General features: G+C 42.2%; 2 protein-coding genes across 2 annotated transcripts; one reads left to right on the forward strand and one right to left on the reverse strand.

Moving 5' to 3' along the window:
- Nucleotides 1-1665: 1665 nt before the first annotated feature.
- On the reverse strand, nt 1666-21454 carry HEXD (hexosaminidase D). The gene is made up of 13 exons (XM_066980141.1): nt 20664-21454; nt 20061-20170; nt 19893-19980; nt 19613-19777; nt 18689-18872; nt 17251-17322; nt 16532-16727; nt 15503-15585; nt 14637-14715; nt 14460-14561; nt 13863-13952; nt 5098-13390; nt 1666-1914 (listed from the first exon to the last, which is right to left on the reverse strand). Exons 1-12 carry the CDS (start codon nt 21360-21362, stop codon nt 13222-13224), a joined length of 2037 nt encoding a protein of 678 aa, XP_066836242.1. The 5' UTR covers nt 21363-21454; the 3' UTR covers nt 1666-1914; nt 5098-13221.
- CYBC1 (cytochrome b-245 chaperone 1) lies at nt 1706-12131 on the forward strand. Its single transcript, XM_048075897.2, has 6 exons — nt 1706-1836; nt 3023-3064; nt 4251-4324; nt 4942-5038; nt 7012-7156; nt 7727-12131. The coding sequence occupies exons 1-6, from the start codon at nt 1752-1754 to the stop codon at nt 7854-7856; spliced, it is 573 nt and encodes a 190-aa protein (XP_047931854.1). The 5' UTR covers nt 1706-1751; the 3' UTR covers nt 7857-12131.
- Nucleotides 21455-21476: the final 22 nt, after the last annotated feature.

Raw genomic sequence — 21476 nt, forward strand, 5'->3', positions numbered from 1 at the left:
GGAGCATGCCTTGTACATAAGTAGTTTTCTCTCTTTCAGTTTCAGATTCTCTCAGATGTGCTGCTAAGAGATTGAAATCAGTCATATATGCTTTTTATTTAAATGAAAAGACTTGGCGAAGTCAGTTTTATTAAACAGAAAACCAAATCCCTTGCAGCTTTGTATCAACACTAGCTAGTCTGCGCAGAATTGTGGGAGTGTCATGTAGCATTTAAGAATGGCAAGACAACTAAAGGACTAAAAATTGCATACTTTTTTTCCTGTCATACTTTTTTTTCTGTCAGCCTGGATGTGCTTGGGCCTGCTCTGTTTCTTATGGTTATTCAAAGACCTGTTGAATATTGGCATTCTTCAGGAAAGCCATATCATATGTATGCAGTTAATACCTTCTTAATGCCAAGCTCCTGCAAAATGATTTGAGTTGGCTGTTTAATGATGGAAATACCAAGTCAATAGAAGGAATTGGTGCTTATTGTCCTCAGTAATTAATGAGCTGTTTAATGGTCTTACAGCCCCAGAATGCTTCACAAGTATTAAGGTTCATCACACACCAGTCAGAGAAGTTGATATTCTTTCTAGAAATCCCTTTTGGGGGAAATGCTTAAAACCCTCTACCTTAATTAGTATTAAGGTTGTAACAAAGAGAAAAGAATAGAATAAATTCTTGATTAAAGCCAACATACACCCTGATAATGTTATGATGCAATGCTTATCACGTTTCTGTTTCACTTTTACTGGATTGTGGTCTTTGTAATGCCGAGTGTGTCTACTTGCTTACTGCAAGAGAAGCAGTAAGCAGCCTGTCCTTTCTCTGTCAACAATTCTGATCAGATCAGGTGAGTCCTTATGCCCCTTGCATCTGGTACAAATTTGTTCCTACGCCTGTGCTGATAGTATTAAGGTAGGGTTGGGTTTTGCCCTGGAGCTCACAGTCATGTCAGAAGTCAAATTCTCTATACTGTAGATAGTAAATAGATGCTCAAAGTGCTGCATGGGGTTGTCCAGTTCTTACTGGTTTTGATTAGTACCTGTTGTCTTAATCTCTGCTGTTACTTTCTGTTTAGGCTGAAGACATGATGTTGCTTGGAGAGTCGAGCATTGCTGGAAATTTGTTTCTATTCTGGATTTGGCTTGAAGGGTGGAGGGCCGTATATGGCATTATATGACACTGGCACTTCGTTAGGCTGAGGCTGTAACCCCTGCTGTGCTGTCATTTGGAATGAGACCTAGCATGTGCAGTGCAGAAGGCTGTGTTGTTCTGCTTCAGCTGCTAGCCTAGTCCATTGTGGCTGCCTTTGCAGTTAGTACAGATGCTGTCAAAGAACTTTGCTGTCAGAGAACACACTGATTTATTAGTTTGAGGAATTGTTAATTCGTGAAGTACTAACATCATTTCAAGTTCTTGTTTTTCCACATTGCCTTCTGCAAGTGGGTTGTGGTAGAAAGGAGTAGAAACTCTATCCCTGAAATAAGAAGTTTCTTGGAGAGTAGTTCAGTTTTCTGTTACACAAGTCTCTTCCACCTGAGTGTTTGCACTTTTTTTAAAGCATGCATATTGTTATTTCTGTGAGAAAAAGGCCCTGTCCCAAACTGGGACACTTTCTTAGTCTAGGTTAAGACTTGATAAGAAGTCCTGACAAATGCTAAGACGGGAGAGTGTTGGAGTCAGCAACAACTTTACTTTTTATTTCTCTGTTTTGTCCAGCAAGGTTTCATGAGTCAGACTGGGCTGTTTGGAGTTTCTTCTGAAGATGTACATGCTGGTTGAAAACCGCACAAGTTCCTTTCTTCATCTGAAGAGGTCACCTGGCATCAGATCTTGGTCTGTCTTTGTTGGTAAGACTGCAGTGTTCCTCAGTTTATTTCAGAGCTTGCTTTAAGGGAAGGGGTCAAGTAATAAACTCCTGGAAGAGCCTGTAGCGAGAGATGTGTATGTTTCAGGTGTCGTCTTTGTGGAACAAGAATTTTTACTTGAACTTTTCCTTTAGTGCAGTCTCTTAGTGAGTCTGAAATCTCTTCCTCAGTGTGGTAGTTTACTCTGTGACCGATTATTTTTCAGTCTGTCACCTGCAGAACCTCAGAGGCTCATGGACTGAATTCTAAGGGAGTCTTGAAAGGTCAGGAAAAGAAAGTTGTGTCATAGAACAATATAAATGTTTGGAACTTTTGAAGAGAATCCATACTTGCATTGAAGACTTGAGATTCTCAGAAATGAAAGAATCTGCAGTGGATGCACTGGAGCAATGCTAGAGATAGATCTTGTATGTGGCTAACACTGAACTCTTGATGGCACTGTGTACGTGAAATAGGAAGCTGTGCATGATGTTCTGAAAGCCATCTGTTTTTAAACAGTATTGCATATGCAGAAAAAAATAGGGGTGGTATCTATTAGGACCACCCTGAGAGCTTGTGGGGGAAATGTGGCATATCCTACTTTCCGCTTGGGTAGATCCCACTGCATTAACACTACAACATTGTCGCTGTTTTCAGTGATCTAGTTTGTCAAAGCTGCATTGAGACAAGATCTCTGCAGTTGCGGAGTCACTCTGCCACAGCTTCCTCCTGAATGGAAGAAAGCAGTTAGTAGCCTCTGACACAACTTTATTGCACAACTCTTCTTTTGGCTCCACAGCACTTAAGAGGGGAAGAATAACCTTTGTAGTGTAAACATGATGAACGTAAATGCTAGCATACTCAAAGCTGTACTGTGCTCGAGAGGAAGTATGGTGCAATGATTAGACTGAGAGTCCCTCTGAAATCCTGTTTTCGATTCTGTTACTACCTTTTATTTTTGATCTCAGTTGCCTATGCTTCTTAATTTCTTTATATAGAGAATGGGGGATTTTTATGTTGAGTTCAGAGACAAATAACTGACTCTTGTATAGTAATCAGAGTTGCAATTGCAAGTCCATTTTTTGAAAAGTATTCTGAAAAGTAATTGCTTTAATTTGAATATTCGTATGTTTTCAGGGGATCTTCGGTGCTATGAGCTGCTTGTTCTAATTCTCTCCTCTTATTTTAGGAATAGCCTCCATAGGCTTGGCTGCTGCTTATTACAGTGCAGGTAATGGCCTGTCATTTTTTAAGAACTGTTTTTCCTGTTGATCTGTCTTTGACTCCTCCGTGCGGCTCTGTCTGGCCTCATAAAGGCAGTATAGGTACCTGTCATGCTTTGTGGTGTGAATATTAGAATCCAATAATAATTGTTGCCTGTGCCTGATGTTTAGTACTCTGGCATGTTTGCTTTCAGTGTGTTTTAAAAATGTGATTAGCTGGTCCTCACAGCTCTCCTGGAAGTCACATCATGATGGTTTGCCACCATAATGAAATGATTGTGTTGCCTTTGGAAGTGCTCTGTTTCTCTGGAAACTGTTAGGTCATCAGTAGCACAGATTATTTAAAAACAAACAAACAAACAAAACTTTAAAGAAAACACTTTTAAAGGACAGAGAGCGACTGCTGCTTCCCCCACTGCCAATAGAGAATACATCAAATGACAAATTCTTCCATATGTGAAACTTACTTTGTAGGCTGTCCTGTGATTCTCTTGCTGCATCCTGTTGAATCTCAAATTTTAAAGCTTAATAGCATATAGCAATATTCTACTGATATAGTCCATGTTTTTTATTGGAAGAGCTTAAGTCCAGTGAAAGCTGCTTAAGACACCAAGTATATCAGACATTTTAGACACTGCTACAAAGTTTTCTGAAACAATTCTGAGCATGGTTCTGCTCTCCTGCCAGTAAAAGTCTGAATAAGCATGTTGTTTATATGTAAACATTTAATAACATAAAATAAATGTTTGTCAAGAGGGCTGACTTTCCTTTTATGAAGAAACATGTTTGCTTCAGTGAATTGCTTTCCGTTGTCCCTCACCCTTGTCCTCTGCAGCACTAATGTTTGGGAGTCAATGGCAAGTCGAGAGAGTTTTGTGGAGGCCTTTTAAGATGCCTTTGCTTTTAGGGAAAAAAGATGTGTAATGATGCTACAGCCTTGGCAATAATACATATACTTAAAATTCTGCATGGTTTGGAGCCCAGTGTAGATGGAGTCTTTGGAAAAAGTTAATTCCACTTTTATTATTTTGGAAAAGCACTGTAAAATAGCTTACATTACACTTAAAGGCAAAAATGTTGCATCAGAGAAACCACTTTTTTCCTTGTTGCCTTTAAAAGGAGCATGTAGGTCTTAAAACGTTGCATATCAAAGAAAGAAAAATCCTAAACTTGTACATTTTCTGTGTTGTTCAGACAGCTTGGCATGGAAGCTCTTCTACATGGCTGGGTGTTTCTTTGTGGCAGCACAGAATCTGGAGCAGTGGGAGGTAAGATGCTAAATTGAGGAAATGAGGCTGTTGGGCTGGTTCAGAAACAGTCAGGTGTTGACTTTGGTAGCCTGATGCACTTTAGTATCATGAAGTTAAAACAATTTATGCTTTTAGTTTGGAGGAAGCACTTTGAAATTGCCATACTAGGACTAGAATTAATTAGGGCACTTAATTGTTGAACTACATAAGCATGACAATGATGCTAAACATAAGTGTTTTTTAAAGGGGAGACCTGCCCTAAGGTGCTTTGTGGCTTTCTCCATGTAAATGAGCAAAATAAGCCAAATGCATATGTGAAAAGTGAGAGTTACAGGAGCACCAAGTGTTCAGATTTGATTCCAGGCATAGTTTTTATTCCATGAAGAATGTGGCAGGAGGGGCAGTTAAACCAGCTCTAACTTGGTTCTAGAAGTTGTGTAGGAGATACGGTGAAGCCTGTTAAAGCCAAGAGCAAGATTTTGGTTTTCATGGCCCAATAGTAGAAGACTGTCTCTATTAAAAATAGCTATATACTCTTCTGATTATTTTCACATGTAACTGCTATTTGTATTGTACTTTGAAGCCTAGCTATTGATGGTATTCTTAATACTGTTTTTTATTTTTCAATTTTACAGGAAGCTATATTTGATAAGAACAAGGGAACCGTCTGCCTAAAAACATTCAACCTCTACAGAAAAATACTGACTTTATCAAAAGGAGGCAATGAACAAGGTGAGAAAGCGATATCTGTGGTAGCAACTGTGATTGACTGACAAGAAATGCAGGCCTACCCATTTGATAACATTCTCTGCAGTTTTGTACTCCAGCTAGCCACGCTTGTTTCCACATCTGTTTGTTTCCAAGCAGCAGAAGTCATAAACTGCCTCTCAGGATCCAAGTATTTTTCAGGTTGGGGTACTGGAAAACATCATGTTAGTCATTTTAATTCAGGATAACTAAGCTTACATGTGGCTTGCTGTAATAGTCTGATCCATTCCTTTGGGATGCTCATATGCATGTTCATATTTTCCTATCCTGCTTTGCTAATGGGGACTGGTGGAAAAGCAGAAATTTTAGATCCCAGGATTGAGATTTCTGTTCTAATTTGGGTTTAGTAGCAGGCAAATCTTTAGATACGTGCAAGAAGGCATGCTGCATCTTGCAGAATGGACAACTGAGGATGGGTGAGCAATTAGACATCTAGGGAAAGTGTGAAGGCACACTAAAAAAAGAAAAGAATCTAGTGGCCAGTCCATCTTATGCTTCTGTATATATTTTGTTCATACATCTATGGGTTGATACAGCAAGTACACTTGGGTTTCTAACCTATGGTATGCAACCCATTTCAAAGGGGTAAGCAGCCAAATCCAGAGCACGCAATTTCTCAAAGCAAGGCCAACAGGAACAGGTTGCTCAGGACTGTATCCAGCTGGGGTTTGAATGTGTCTGAGAATGGAGATTCCACCTCTCTGGGGAATATAGAATCATTAAGGCTGGAAAAGACCTCCAGGATCATCTGGTCCAACCACCTCTCTACCACCATCACCCACTAAACCACATCCCCAGGCACCACGTCCAACCTTTCCTTGAACACCCCCAGGGACAGTGCTTCCACCACCTCCCTGGGCAACCCGTCCCAACGCCTGACCACTCTTTCTGAGAAGAAATGTCTCCTCATTTCCAACCTGAACTTCCCCTGGCACAACTTGAGGCTGTTCCCTATAGTTCTATCACCAGTTACCTGTGAGAAGACGCTGACCCCCAGCTCCCCACACCTTCCTTTCAGGTAGTTGTAGAGAGCAATAAGGTCTCCCCTGAGCCTTCTCTGCTCCAGACTAAACAAACCTGTTTCTCTCAGCTGCTCCTTGTAAGACTTGTGTTCCAGGCCCTTCACCAGCTTCATAGCCCTTCTCTGGACGTGGAAATGTCCAGAGTTCCAGCGTCTGACTACTTTTACAGTATCTTTTATATTTAAGTGGCATTTCCTGTATTTCAGTGCCAATGCTTCTTTGTCATTTGGCAACAACAACAAGAGTGTGGCTCCATCTATGTACTCCTACCAGATCCTTATGAAGATCCCGTTCTGCCTCCCCAGGCTCTATTTTCTAGAACTGAAGAATCCCAGCTCTTGGTCTGTCCTTGTATGTCAGGTGCTCCAAGCCCTTTGTATTAGTGGCCCTTAACTGGACTCATTCCCGTCTGTCCCTGTCCTTCTTGTAGTGGGGAGTCTGGAACTGGGCACCACATTCAAGATATAGTCTCAGCAGGCCTGAATAAAGGGGAATAATCACCTCCCTTAACCTGCTAGCAGTGCTCTTGCAAAGGCAGCCTGGGGCACTGCTGGGTGGCTTTGCTGCAAGGCCATGTTGCTGTCTCCTTCAGCTTGTCCACCAGGACCCTGGGGCCTTTCCTTCAGAGGTGCTTTACAGCTGGTTGGCCTCCAGCTTGTACTGGTGCTTGGGATTGTTCTTGCCCAGGTACAAGATTCACATTTCCCTTTGAACTTCATGCAGTTCCTGTCTGCTGTTCGCATTTGTTTTGCCTGAATTGCTCAGCAATTGCTTGGTATTGTAAGAGTGCTAGTTGTATGGGATCAGAGCAATAGTGCTCACGAACTGAGTTCCAGTCCCACAAGTCAGTAGTAGCAGTGCTGAGAGTTTACAGGAATGGTAGTAATAGACTTTATTTTTCACATCTGTTTACAGTGGTGGCTCTACTGCATGAGATCAGAGATGTGGATGTGGAAGAAGAGACTGTGCGGTATTTTGGAAAGGGTTACATGGTTGTGCTACGGTTTATCACTGGATTTTCACACCCACTGACTCAGAGTGCTGTGCTGGGCTGTAGAAGGTGAAGTGTGGACTTTTTTAATTTGGAAGTATAAGATAGGAAATACCAATCACATGGACTAACTGCCAACTATTGAGACAGTCATCTTGGCTCCATTATTATGCATGCTGATGTTACCTTGTGTTGTTCAGTTCAACTTCTTTAAACCCTTTGATGCTCTGAGTTGCAGACATCTGTAATACCATCCTGATCAGGAGACTGATCATATTTAGGTATTTAAGATGCCTTAGTACTGCATGCCTGGTTCACGGCTCAGCTGTGCAATGGCAGATTAATTAATTTGATTATTTTGAAAACAGTGTAATCATCTGTTGCCAAAGGACTGATAATAAAAGCAGCACCTCACAAGGAATCTTGCAGCAGGGCCTGTGGAAAAAGGATTGATGTATTCTGACGCAGTAGTAATTGCTTGGCTTTGCATGCCTTCACACGTGGGATGCTATCAGTCATGCTCTATGCCATATATTGACTGGTCCTTCAACCAGTGATTCTCAAGAATTAGTGTGCCTGTTTTTGTTTCATCAGCACTACAATTTCATTAACTCTTACACTGTTTCTTCCTTTCCACAGTGATGTGGAAGCAGTTGCCAAGCTCATTACTAGTTTTCTGGAATTGGACAGAGTAGCGAGCCAACAAGATCTCTATGAGAGCAGCGAAACAGAGGCTAGTGACGCTGATGAACCACAGGATGAATATTAATACTGTCACGAGCTGAAGAAAGCAGAGACTTCCAAACATCTGGAAAATATGCTGATTCTTCAGAAAGAAATTCCTCAGTCTTGACCAGGGCATTTATCTACATGTGCATTTTCAATGGGAGGAATCTGTCTTAGGGCACCTCTTACAGTGCTAAACTGCTTCAAGATCCACACTCCCAATAATGCCATTGTAGAGTCCAAAGCAAATTGTTTTATTTCTTCCTTTGACTTAGTTCCTGAATGTGGACGTTGCTGTCTTCTGAATTTTGTCAGCTCATCTAACACGTTTAGGAATGGTTATTTATTAATGTGTTGGTTTGAAATTGTTTATTACTTTTCCATTAATGAAGTGGAGATACAGATGAAAACTTCCACTTACTTGCAAACATCTGCTGCAGGTACAGTATATGAAATACAGAATAGTTGAACTTGTAATTCATAACACAATGCTTTGAGGTTTTCCTTGAAGTATTGCATATGATGGAATATGTTGCTAAATGGTTTTTAAGCAGCTTAATATATACAACAAGGTGATGCAGGGTAGTGGCACTTTTATATTCTCTACTACTGACTTGCCATTAGATACCAGTGGGAATCAAAATGTGAGTGACTGTCTGGATTCTAAACATCAGGTTGATCAACTGATTGCCCTGTCTTCTCTTGGACTTGCCAAGGAGCCATAAATAATAACCACAGAACAATCAGGTTGATCATCCAGTCTTTGACATGCTCTGACTTAATCCTGTTCTGTTTAACTTCTGGGCATAGACTACTCAAAGATAGAGTAGCCTCATTCTAGACTTAAACTTTTACTATTTTAACTGTGTATTTAGAAAGGAGAAAAGCACATGTTACTTTTAGGTAGGGAAAGGACTGTCATACATTGCAGCCTAGATTTGTTTAATATTTCCTCACTTGAAATGGTAAATAATAACTTAGCTTTTTTTAAGATAGCTGGGATATATCTAATGTTTGGCTTGTGCCCATGTATTACTCTGTACTGTCCTCTGTTCTGACCTATGGTTTTACAAATAGATAAATAGACTTTCCAAGGTACTTTTTCCAAGTTAAAGCTACCTCTATTAGTCAAGATGTTTTGCTAGAACTAAAACTTTATTGTGCCTATATCAACATGTCAGTACGGTAAGACAAAAGTTGTAATGAGTTGCAGGTTCCTTTAGCATGCTAAAATTGCTTGTATTGAAGTTGATCAGCTTGTGTGAGGAGTTGTATGGTTTTAAGACCTGCCTTAGAAAATAGTTGTAGTACAGTTTCCTCAAGGAGATCTGAATGGGCTACCAGGTAACTGAGTGGTCTGCCTTCACCTTTAGCTAGCAGTTATACATCTTTTATCAACAATTTCTTCAGGGCTTAACCTGCATTCCTGTTTCAAAGCACTCTACCTCTTAAAGTGAAAGCTACGAAATGATTTCAGTAGAAGCCAGATCACATAGCATGTTCCAGCTCTAAGAAACTGTGCACATGCTTATCTGACCAAAGACAGGCTGTACCGTGCTTCTGCTTTTGCTTCCAGCCATTTATGTGAGCTGTGAGACAGACATGCTCTTACTGTTGTTGCTTTGAAAGGTTAATCAAAAGTGTAACAGGGAGAGAGCTGCTTTTGATGCAGCTTGACTGTGGCACGGAACCAGGTCTATCAGTATTAAATATGAGAAACTTGTAGCCATGTTGGTATCAAAGACCTTTGCTAATGGATGTGCTTGTGAAGTCCTCCAAATTGGTTGGCTAATTCTTTGGCTTTTAATTTCCACCCCCACATTGCTAGGTTTAGGAAGCTGCCATGTACTAATGTGGGAAAATAGGTTGCAGCTAATTAACCATATTTGACCTTTATTCTAAAGCACAGCTGTAAACTACAAATCCTCAAACCTGTTATAAAATAAAAAGCAGAATATAACACTTTAGAGAGATCTTCATTTAAATCCACTCTAATATGTACCCTCAGTAATACTTAATCTGGAGAGGAGAATGAGATTTGGCATTTGGAAAACTTTTCACCACTATGTAAAATGAGCGTCAAGTGTTCTAAGGACTTCCAAGAGTAAATACTGTAAGAACTAGGTATTTAATGGTATAATGTAAGTAAGAGGGCTCTACCTACAGATACCTGTTTAGTAGCAAGGATATTCAGCAGGAGTACATGGTGTGCCTGTGCATTGCACTTAATATTCTGAACCTACAGATTTGACCATTAAGCGGATGAAATGGCCAAAACTACCTGCATTTGATCTTGATTTCACTGTTTTTTTTTATATTTCCATGAGAGGTAATGTCACAGGGAAAAATACACAACATGTTTTGGCTTTCCAGATAAACTGTTTTTATGAAGGTATTTCTATTGATCTAATCCTATACTGTATCATGTGCCCTACTTCTGCTGAGTTCTTCTGTTCATCTAGCTTGCTGTACATTCTGGATGTTAGCATTATGTACTTAGGTATCATGTAATATTATATAAAGACTAAGCTAAAATGTAAGAAACTCAATTTCCAGAAAGGGGCAAGACCTACTGTAAGGTATTAGGTAGCTTGTAATACATTCTGTGGAATAAGTCGCATTTTTAGTTGATGTCCAATGATCAGCTCCTTTAAGGTGTTCTGCAGCGTTCCTCTCACCCTCCAATTTCCTACTGATAGTAGGCAGGCAAGAGAAGAGAGGACTGGAATGCTGTATGTAGGAGGAGTATTTTGAAACACCTGTCTTTCATTTAGAACAGTTGGTGTGATCCTCCCTGTACTGTTTGTTTTGTACATGGCAGCTCTGTTCCCACAAAATCTAGAATCACAGAATGGAATCATTGAATGGCTTGGGTTGGAAGGGACCTTAAAGATCATTTAGTTTCAACCCCCCTGCCATAGGCAGGGATGATCTAAAACAGTTTCAAATGAGAACCTGAATTCTGTAGACTGTGCTAACAACAGAGGCTGACAGAATTCCTTAAATGCTGTGGGTTCTGCCTGCAGGCCATATGTTGGACACTACTGACGTGATACGTACAACTGGGAGCTTAATATATCATTAAACCAACCTACAGTGCAGGTGAAACCAACCTACTGTGCAAGTAAATGCAACTTGGTCCTTGGATTCCATAGGTGAATGTGTATCAATCTGTGTATTTCTTGACTGTGTGTTTCTCGATTCAGGTTTTGAACTGTCTTGGTAAAACTGTTTGTCTTTTGTAGCTGGGAGACGTAGCCAGATAACCAGACTTCCATGTTTTGCATTAACTGTGCATGGAAAAATAACTTGCAAGTTGCAGTTCACATGGATTTGGTAATGGCAGTGTTTGCGGACTTGTGACGTAGCTTGAACTGCTCAGAACAGGGGCTAACTCAGGACAGGTTCTGTTCTGGCCTTGCTCTCCTCCAGAGTGCCTCAGCTGCCTCACTCTTTTCAACTGTCCTCTCATCTTTTCTTGTCACTGTCAGTGTTTTGTTGAAATTTGTTGGTTTTCTCAACTTCTCTTGGGTCTAGCATATTAAAAGGCTCAGTAAATGTAGCTTTGTGTGTGCCTGATGTAAAGTTGCGGTACTAAAAGGAGTGAGTAAAAGACTAGTTGTGGCTAGTGTACTCCTAGAACAGTATTACAAGAGATGTATTCAAGCTTTTTGTACCTCAGGATGTCTAGTAACCTGAGATCAGGCAGCTGTAGTTCACATATGACTTAAGTACACTTTGGAGTCTGCATAACATGTTAAATTACATCTACCCCACTGCCCCATAAACCAAACACTTTCTATAAATAACACTTTTCAATATAACTATCAGAAGATCCATTTGGCAGATGCTTCAGCTTAAACTTGAGTAGCACATTTGAAGTTAATTGCTTGTATACGGTTGGGAGAGATTGTGGCCTTAATAGTCACACTGAACAGAAGCTTAGACTTCATGTTGTACAAAGGGAGAAAGTTGCATTATCTAAGCTATGCTCTAATATTCTTGTATTTCCCCAAATGAGATGTTTCAGTAACTAGGACCACTTCTTTGGTTTCAAAGAAAATCAAACTATTTATGCCATATACTAGAAATGTGACTCTTGTGCTATATTCATGAAGTTACAGAAATAAGAAAACCCAAGCTGGCTTACATACTAAATAAGTGATAGTTCTGACACTGTAGTAGGTTGCTGAGGCAGAAATACTTCTGGAAAATACTTAGAAATAGCTTTTTTACTTTAATATGCAACTAGACTTTCAGCAAGGCCTTGTATGTTTGTCTTTTTCTATTAAAAATAAAAGTCCATTGATAAAATCAACTTTAACTTGTTTTATGTCACTAGTCTTTTTCATTGACTGTAATTAAAATGTATTAATATTGATGGATGTCTAAACTACCACTTGGCACAGACCTGCTGGGTGAGGAGGAGAGCAGAGTGGATGAAGCACCCCTACCTAACTTGTTCCTGACCCTGCTTTCATTTACACATTTTCACATAAGCTAATGCAACCAACTCTCCACTGGTGCATAGATGTGCATTTTTCCTCTTTAAACCAAACCAACGTACCATATGCAAAACAAAGGCAAATTTCAACACATTTTGCATACCAAAGGATTTATTAGAGTAAAATAAGTTTAACTCCTTAAGATCTTAAGGTATGCAACTTCTGTAATTAAGGCTTACAGGGCAGTTGTGTATCTCTATCTAAAAATCATAGGGACCTAATTTCCTAGAGAGTTACAAGTTAAAGATGTCTTATGCTATAGTTCTTGTACTTGATGCATATAGAGCTATGCTCATTTTATAATAGTTCCAAGAAAATGTCCATACTTGTGCTCCCAAAGTAAGACTCATAAGGAAGCAAACAGACTATTCTGAGTATGCATGGCAGTGTACTTAACTACCTGACTCTTATTACTTTCCCTTGTGATTATCTTAATGTTCCAGTTAAGTCTGCATATATCTTGCTATATGTATAGTCCATACGTATCTTACTGTAGCTTATTGAAAGTTCAAAACTAAAACAATGTTAACTTAGCCTTTTTCCCCTCATTCAGCAGACTGCTCATGGTTCAAAGTTGGACAATGCTGCAGTGCAGCAGATGTACTGAATTTGGGAAAGTTTTTTTTCCCTTCTGCCTTGTAAATATGGATAAATTCTGCCCCACTCCTTTCTGGTATGCAAGGAGAGCAAATCTGACAGGACAGGTTTAAGGCTCAGCAATGTCAGGCTGCAAGTCCCTCTTAATTTTCATTTATTACCCTGAAAAATTCCTTTTTGCCCTCAGTGCACTTTTGTTTAATCAGTTGTTGCTTCAGCTCTTCAGATGACAAACTAGCTATCTGATTAGTTGCAGATATCCACTAGTCATTTCACAAGGAATAAAACAGACTAATTGGAACACACCTAGGTTTGTGCTTTTATTGCTTTGTCTAAATCATCCACCACTTGTTGCAGCTTTTGTAGGCTGGGGTGGACGTTCTCCTCCATCCACTCCTCTACAGTACTGTTGTGGAAAACTTGTTCCATGGCTGCTTGGAGGTCTTGCACCACGGCATTCCACTTTGACAGAAGACTAACCAAAAATCAGAACGAAAAAAACAATCACGTGCAAGAAAGTTCTGCCTCAATGGAGGCCTAGCTTACTGGGACTTTTAAAGGGGATACAGTTCTTAGGATGACTTTGCAGAAGCAGCATTCGCTAGAGGAGCTCAAGGGATTTGATTCTGTGCAGATGGCAAAAAGCTGATGCTGTTTGTATTTAAGCACCATTAATCTTGGTAATTTCCTTAGGTAATGACACATACAAGGGAGGGTGTTCTGAAGACTAATTTTGTACTTGTGTTCAATAAACTTGTTCAACAGAAGGCAGATTAAGATAAATGTGCCCTTCTGTTTAAAACTGTATTATGAGCACATCATACTGATTGATTTCCTTCGATGCTTTTGGAGTAAACATAGAAAAAGGCAAGAATTCAAAGCAGAATGAACTTGCCTGCCTGAAATATTAGACTTTTTCCCCTCGAATGTAAAATAGGTGGTGTTACCTTATTGCATCTGGCTGAAAATGATGCATTATTATAGGATGAATAATCTTCCTTTTTCTGTGGTAGGGACTGAACCAGCCTGTGACATATCTGAAAATGGATGTTAGAATGAACAGTTTTCGAAACAAGCAGCAATGCCTCTGTAGGCTGAGAAGGAGGTGATAGAGCTTTAGCTTTATGTCACAACTTGGGATAACGCCTCAGGAGTAAGTAAATTTAACTCTGTCTTTGGAGCTAGCTTGTAAAAGCCTGTTAGTGGCAGATGACAATAACTGATCACCTGTTCAAAGGTAAGTTTCAAGTTCCTTTTTTCTGTAACCATACAATTAAAAGCGTTCATTTTTAGTTTAAAGAGCAGTAAGTTCTAATTCAACAAAACTTGATTATTGAAATAAGCACAGAGTGTTTAGGAATGCAACTGAAATACTTTAAGTATGTTCTGCTGAGGTGTCAATATATAGGGATGCAATGCCTGAAAGGTAGAACTTGATGTTTCAGTGATCGGTCACCTTGCTGGAGTTCCTTGAATATATGGCTAATTTCTAGATGAAATAGCCCCCACACTCCTGCAGACAGAATCAAAGTAAACATTTTTACCTGTTCCTTTCAAGAAGTTCGTCCACAGACGACTTGAGGTAGAAACTAACTTGTGTCACCAGGGTAAGAATAGTGCTCCCAGGAAAGGTCCCCAGACTTGTGCTGTCCAAAGAGAACATTAGTTTCTGAACTTACCATGCAATGAGAAGTATCCGAATCCAGCAGCTGGAATTTTACCTCATGAAAGTATCAATTTCCAGATTGGGCATTCCCAGGAGCTTTTCCACATTCTCTTTAACCGTTTCAGAATAGCCACCTGGGCAGAAGACAGTAGAAGTAAACAAAAGGAGCCTAAGCAACCAAAATGTTTTTAAAGAGTATTTTTTTTTTCCTGGAGTATTCAGCATTGGCCTACTAGTTCCCCCTCGGATGAAGAATTTTTAAAAGGTAAAATGGAAAGAGAACAAGGAAAAAACTTGGGGGCTATGGTGAGTAGGTTGTCTTTCACGGGGCTTCTTGTGCTACATGAAGCACTTCCAAGCTATTATCTTTCCATTCAGGGTACTTAACATTTTTAGTGCCTTAGTTAAATGTAAGTAGGTTGTGGTTTTCTGTTTTGAAAAGAAACATGGAAAGACAAATATTCTATTGGCAACTGCCTGTGAAGAAGCCAGAAACTACAGGATTTTTTTTTACCACGCTTCTTAGATTAGTTTTAAGAAAATGGATTAGTTAACTTTTACATGTAAACAACGTCTAAATGTAATTAGTCTCACTTATGTACCAGCGGTGTTTCAAATTAGTTTTCAAATAAACAATTCAGTTTCTTAATTTTTCCAGTATGAATGAAGAATTCTGTGATGACTTGCAGGTTAAAATGCAACAAATAATTAGCATACTATGGCTATTTTCACATACATGCTGAGACTTCCTTACTCCCATACTGCAGACCTGTGAAATGCATAACCTATTGTTTGTAATTTCGAACATGATCGTCTTGTCAAACCACCTCAAAATGTGATAAGCCTGTGCCAACCTGAGGGCAAGGTTATTTCACTCTTGCGTTAGGCTTTAGCTCAGAGAGAATAAAGTTGTCATTGTACCATTCTCTAGTGCTTGCAGACATACGGCCAATGATGGAATTGCCACAGGGAAAAGCTCACACAAAACAGAGAAGTGATCATACCTAAAAAAGAAAACATTTACTAATTAGACATTCCAGTATTAGAACATACTAAAGCTGTGGGAATTGTTAATATTTCAATCACCAAAAATCAAACAGCTTTAGAAAATCAGTTTGTCTTGGAGAAAGTATCTTCCATCTCTGAAATGCTACATATTCCTGTTCTACTAATTAGAACAGATACCAAACATGTGATGCTCAAGCCAAATTTAGAACCACCCACTGGAATTCAGTTCTCTGGTATTTCCTTAGACCTCTTGACTATAGCATTAAAACCTTTTACTCCCTTACTCTAAACTCCTCTCGTAACTTCCTTCTATTTTTGAATCCACATTAGACATTTAGCTTCACACTGGACTGTTAACTATGACTCTTTTTTGGTAGTAATTAGGTATTGGAAAGAGTTATTAAGGAATACTGCTGGCTATTCAAGAGTTCAACAGGGCTGTGAGAGTTTGTATAGGTTGAGCTGCATTTAAATTCTTTTGTCCCGTGCAGTTAGAACACAATCACTTGAGAGACATCTTCCATGTCTGAGGTAAAATCATTTCTTTGTTTTAAAATCTAATGCATCCTTTTTACTCGTTACTCCAAATGTTAAGAATTGGGGTGTTATGTGAAGAATGTAATTTGCGGGTGGAAGTGTCACAATGCTGTTTATAAGCAGTCCAAGGTGGCACAAAGTACATTCAAGCCTTCAGAACCAATCTGCTACTGTTGGTGTACACCAACAGGTTGCTTCTGCTGATAAAGCCTGTAGCAGTTGGCTGGAATTCTAAAATTCACACTTTACTGCTCGGTTTTACCCAACTGAGCATAACCAGCAAGAAGGACTGCAGTGTTGCAAAGCTCCTCTGTAAATGCCCAACTTCCTTCTACCTCTCAGAGTTTTTGGGTGGAAGTTTGCTTCCACGTGATCCCTGAAACCATTAAAAAAGATACTGCTTACCTTTGCCAGCCGGTCAGCGCGATACCTTGAAGCACATCGGTGGGGGTACTTCTTGCCACTTTCAGCCACTGAAGATGGTTTTGTAAGTGGTGTCCAATGAGCGTTAGAGACTGATTCACCCCTGTAGCTCCTTTAAAAGCACTGGCAAACCACACCTTGGAGAAACCACATCTACGATATTTCTCTACAAGAAGCACTGAAATAAGACACGAAAGAACACTTCTCAGATATGGTTTTTCTCCAGCTTCAGCCCTGACTGTAATGCTCCAGTTAACAGGAATTCTGGGCTCTGAACTGTTCTGGTGGAGAAGGAGCCATGAGGTCTACTGAGTCATTTTTGCTGGTAATACACAATTATTAAATGCATCATAGGATGGAGAAGAGGTGGGCAAGTATCCTCTACTTGTCCAAAAATCAGCTCCTATTCTTTCAGTGGGGAATGTCTGCTGCCTTAAAGTAGTTCGCAAGAATTCTTGCATAATAAGGGCTGCAAAGCTGTTTTTTTTTTCTTTTGAAAACATCTCTGGACTGTATCTACACAAGATGACCACCTTCTCCACTAGCATAACACATTTTTTTCCCTTCAAGGATTAGCACTGATCAGACTTTTTGTTGTTTTTCCAAAAAGGCACAATGGAGACTTTTAAAGAAAGCTTAGAATGATAGTTAATAATCAAGTAACAGAACTCTTCTTCTAAGCAGCTCAGCAGAGTACAAACCTTTGCTCTCCGCATCCAGGTCTGCTGCGTAGTCCCAGATCATAGGCTGCACAAGCTGTGGGACTCCAGACTCTGAAAGGAACAGAATTCTTCTAAATAATAAACAATGGCCCATTAAAGATGAGAACTAAATACATATTATTGGTGCAGTAATGCATAACTAAAACAAACTATGGCTTGTCACTGAAATTCTTCATGTACAGTTCAAGTGCCCATATATATTTTCAGCCTGGCCAAGACTTTAAACATGAAAATTCACGTCAGGGTCCTCAAAACCTACAATGTCTTGAAACCACTGATGTGGATCATCAGTGACAATTAATTGGCAATGCCATTTGTCCCAAGCCTATCTTGTTCTCAGGCTCTTGAATCTATTAGTATACCTGCTGGGTTGAACTGGTAGAGCTGCAAACTGTACATGCAAGATTTTGGCTAAATTCAAAGGGAGTATTCACCCTTTAAGTTAGGGATTGTTTAAGCTTTGTTTGCAGAGAACTTAGCTTTTCAAGGTGCCTTGAAAGTCCAAATTAAGATACACATTTAGCTTCCGTTTATAATCAACTGTCTGACTAGTTTTAAATATGAGAAACACTGACTCCTGGAGAAGCTGCAGTAAAATTGTGCAAAAATTCAGTATTTTAACTGTATATTATTTTAGTTTTAGACTGCTATTGCCTGTGGCAGTTGAGCACACGTAGCTAGATGCTGTGCTTCTCTTGTGGAAACTGCAGGGGTCCATCTGGATTATTTTTGGATGATTTCCCACCATGAAAGCCATGAGTAGGTCAATCAATGCTGGAGGAGCTGTATGGCTCTTCATGGTACTGTCTAAATCTGTTCTGAGCACACACCTAAGGTGAAAAATACTGGAATTCCATCTATATCAGAACCACTCAACTTTCAGTAGTATTTGCACATTTTTCAACAAATGAGGCCCATGACATTGAGGCTGTGGAGCTATTCCACAATTCAGTATTGGAGTTCCTCATTAAGTTTGCTGTGATCAACTGTACTGTCAAAGACACTCACAGGGTCATGGCTTCTCCTTCTGAACCTGTGCTACGGGAACCAGACGCTGCACAGAGCAGCAATGAACATTAGAAAGTGGTATACAGCACAGAAGTTTAAGATAAGACCAGCTTTTCTTGAGTGGATAAAGAAAATAGAATGTATGGCAACCACTGCATGATGACTGTTTTTGTTAATTACCTGTGTATTACCATATAGAAAACTAACGTGCATACATAATGAGATTTGATCATGTCTGTGGGATTGCCAAGGACTAAATGTCTCTTCTCCTGAGTTTATTGGACCATATCTCAGTTATTCTCAGATTTTTTTAAAAATTATTTTTCAGCTAACAGCAAATCTGTCTCAATCAACTGTGTGGACTTTTTTGAATGCTACAAAATGACTCACCCCATCACTGGTCACACACCTGCCAACGTTTCCTCACTTATCCCTCTAAGCATGTCATCCCACACGATGGGAGTCACAGTGGGGTAGGATGAGGCCATACAACTTGCAACTGCTTTTATATGGGATAAGCACAACTTTTCTGGTGTGTTCTCTTGTTGTTGCAGCCACTGTTTTGACTCTTCTCCTTCACCAAGGTAGTAGACCTGAAACATCAAACAAATAATCCTGGCTTCCTGCACAGGAAGGGGGACGAGCTTGACACAGTATCATTGAATCATACAATACTCAAAAACTCTTGCACTGACGTAACACACTGAGTGGACATATTTCAAAGCACATCTCAGTGTTGGAGACACTGTAAGCATTCGGTCTGCAGGAGACGCTGGTCTGGACTAAATACATCGCGTAAGGGAAGCTTTCTATATGAATTAAAATACCTACATGATTCCTATACAAATTAAGGCATGCTGCATTTGGTTCTGGATGGTTTGTCTTGCAAGAATCGCTCACCAGTCTTAGTTCAAGAAACCTAGAAACCCATAAGGTTCTGAATTAAAGTGAGGTTCCTGTCCTGGAGATTATTTGTACGTGAATCTAGAAGTGATTTGGGAGCATCTCCAAGAGTGGTCAAAGCATATCAAAGCATATTTACTCCTACCTATGTAGCAGATTTGGGCCCATTAGGATGGATATGTATTTAAGTTTCTGTTATTTTATTCACCTGGTTAATTTTCATTTGGGAATTACAGCTGGTCAATAGGAATGACATCCCAAGCTCCCAGAATGGCTTAGCACTGAAGCCTTTTCTACGCTGGCTCGTGCTGGTGCTTCCTGTCCCCAGAACTCCACCCGCACACGGCTTGGGCACCACTGAAACACAGAAGCCTCAACCCTCGCTTCCGCTGCCCACCATAAAAACCTCCCGGCTCCAGAAAAGTCCCACCTCATCGCATCCTATGTGGAACCACTTCAAGTCTTCGTGCAGTGCCATGACGTGATCGATCATGGCTTTGACCAGCGCCCGCGACTCCTCCTTGTGGGGGTTGAGAGCGTTGGGAAACATCCTCACCTCGCGGAGATGGGCGAACTCCTTGTGCTTCAACACGAACTGCAGCAGAAAACCGAGGTGAAGGTGGCTTCAGCAGGCTCTGGGGTCCCCGCAACCCTCAGCCGTGCCCCATCTCGGACCCTTGAAGCCCCCCTCGGGGCCTGCCTCCACTCACCTCCATGTGCCCGAAGCTCTGCACCAGCGGCACCACCTCCAGCCCCTGCTCCTTGGCGAGGCCCAGCAGCTCCCGGAGCTCCTGGCGGCTGCAGGACGGAGGACACAGGGCACGGTGAGGACCAAGCCGGGCTGATCCCACAGTGTCCCCCAGTCCTCCCAGTGCTACCTGTAGGCGTGTGGTGCCCGCAGCGGCTCCAGCGGCCCCGTGTAGGGAAAGGTGTCCTCATACTCCAGCAGCAGCCCTGTGGCGCCCAGGGCACGGAGCAGCGGCAGCACCTGCGGCAGGGGGGGTTTGGGCTTAGGGTTGGGTTTAGGGCTTTAGAGCTTTGGGCTGGGGTTTATAGCTTTTTAGCTTAGGGCCAGGTTTAGGGCTTTTGGCTTAGGGCCAGGGTTTAGGGCTTTAGGGCCAGCTTTAGGGCTGTCTTTAGGATTTGGGGCCGGGTTTAGGGCTAGGTTTAGGGCTTTAAGGTTAGGTTTAGAGCTTTAAGGCTGTGTTTAGGTTTGGGTTTAGGGCTTTAGGGCTGGCTTTGGGGCCGGGTTTAGTGCTTAGGGCCGGGGTTTAGGGTTTTAGGGCCTGCTTTAGGGCTTAGGGCTTTAGGGCCGGCTTTGGGGCTGGGTTTAGGGCTTTAGGGCTGTGTTAAGGCCGGGTTTAGGGCTTTTGGGCCGAGTTAAGGGCTCTAGAGCTGGCTTTGGGGCCGGATTGAGGGCTTTAGGGCCGGGTTTAGAGCTTTAGGGCTTAGGGCCGGGTTTAGGGCCGGCCCCCCCTCACCTGCCCCAGGTAAGCGGCTCGCGGCGGGGCGCCCTTCAGGTCCAGGTGCACCAGGCGCTGCCGCAGCCCGCCGGCCGCCATGGCCGCTCCGCTCTCGATTGCTCCTGCCTGCGCCGCGGCTCCGCTTCCATCGCTTCGGCCTGGGCGGCCGCGTCCCCCTGCGGCAGCGGCTCCGGTGCGGGTGGAGGGGGGGGGGGGGGGAGCTGCTCGGCAGCCGCTTGCTCTCCCCTGGCAGGCGGGGGGGGGGGAGCCGAGCGCATCGCTCAGGGCAGGCCGCGATGGCGGCGCAGCGGCGAGCGGGGCCGGGGGGGGAGCGGCGGAGGCCGGGGGGCGGCAAGGGCCGGGCCCCCGGCACGGCGACGGCGACGGGACGGGGCTGGGCGCTGAGGGGAGCGGCCCCCGGGGCTGCCCTGCTCGGCTCCGCCGTCCTCGTCGGTGGGCTTCTGGGCTGGAGCCTCCCCGGCGGCCGGCAGGGCGGCGCGGAGGTGCTGGCCCGCGGCAGCGAGGCGGTGCGGGACAGGTTCGTGGAGGTGGCCTGCTCCGGGGACTACGGTGCCGGCAGGAGGTTCGAAGGTACGGGGGGGGGGGGTGGCGGGTACCGGGGCGTCGGTGTGAGGGAGCCCGGGGTGTAGGTGTCGGGTATTGGGATGTAGGTGTGAGATATTGGGGTGTAGGTGTCAGGTATTGGGGTGTAGGCATCGGATAGTGGTGTATCAGTGTGAGATACAGGGTGTAAGTATTAGGTATTGGGGTGTGGGTGTCAGGTATAGGGTGTAGGTGTTGGGTCTTGGGGCGTAGGTACGAGGTACGGAG

This window comes from Anser cygnoides, chromosome 19, assembly GCF_040182565.1.
Source record: "Anser cygnoides isolate HZ-2024a breed goose chromosome 19, Taihu_goose_T2T_genome, whole genome shotgun sequence".
Lineage (NCBI taxonomy): Eukaryota > Metazoa > Chordata > Aves > Anseriformes > Anatidae > Anser > Anser cygnoides.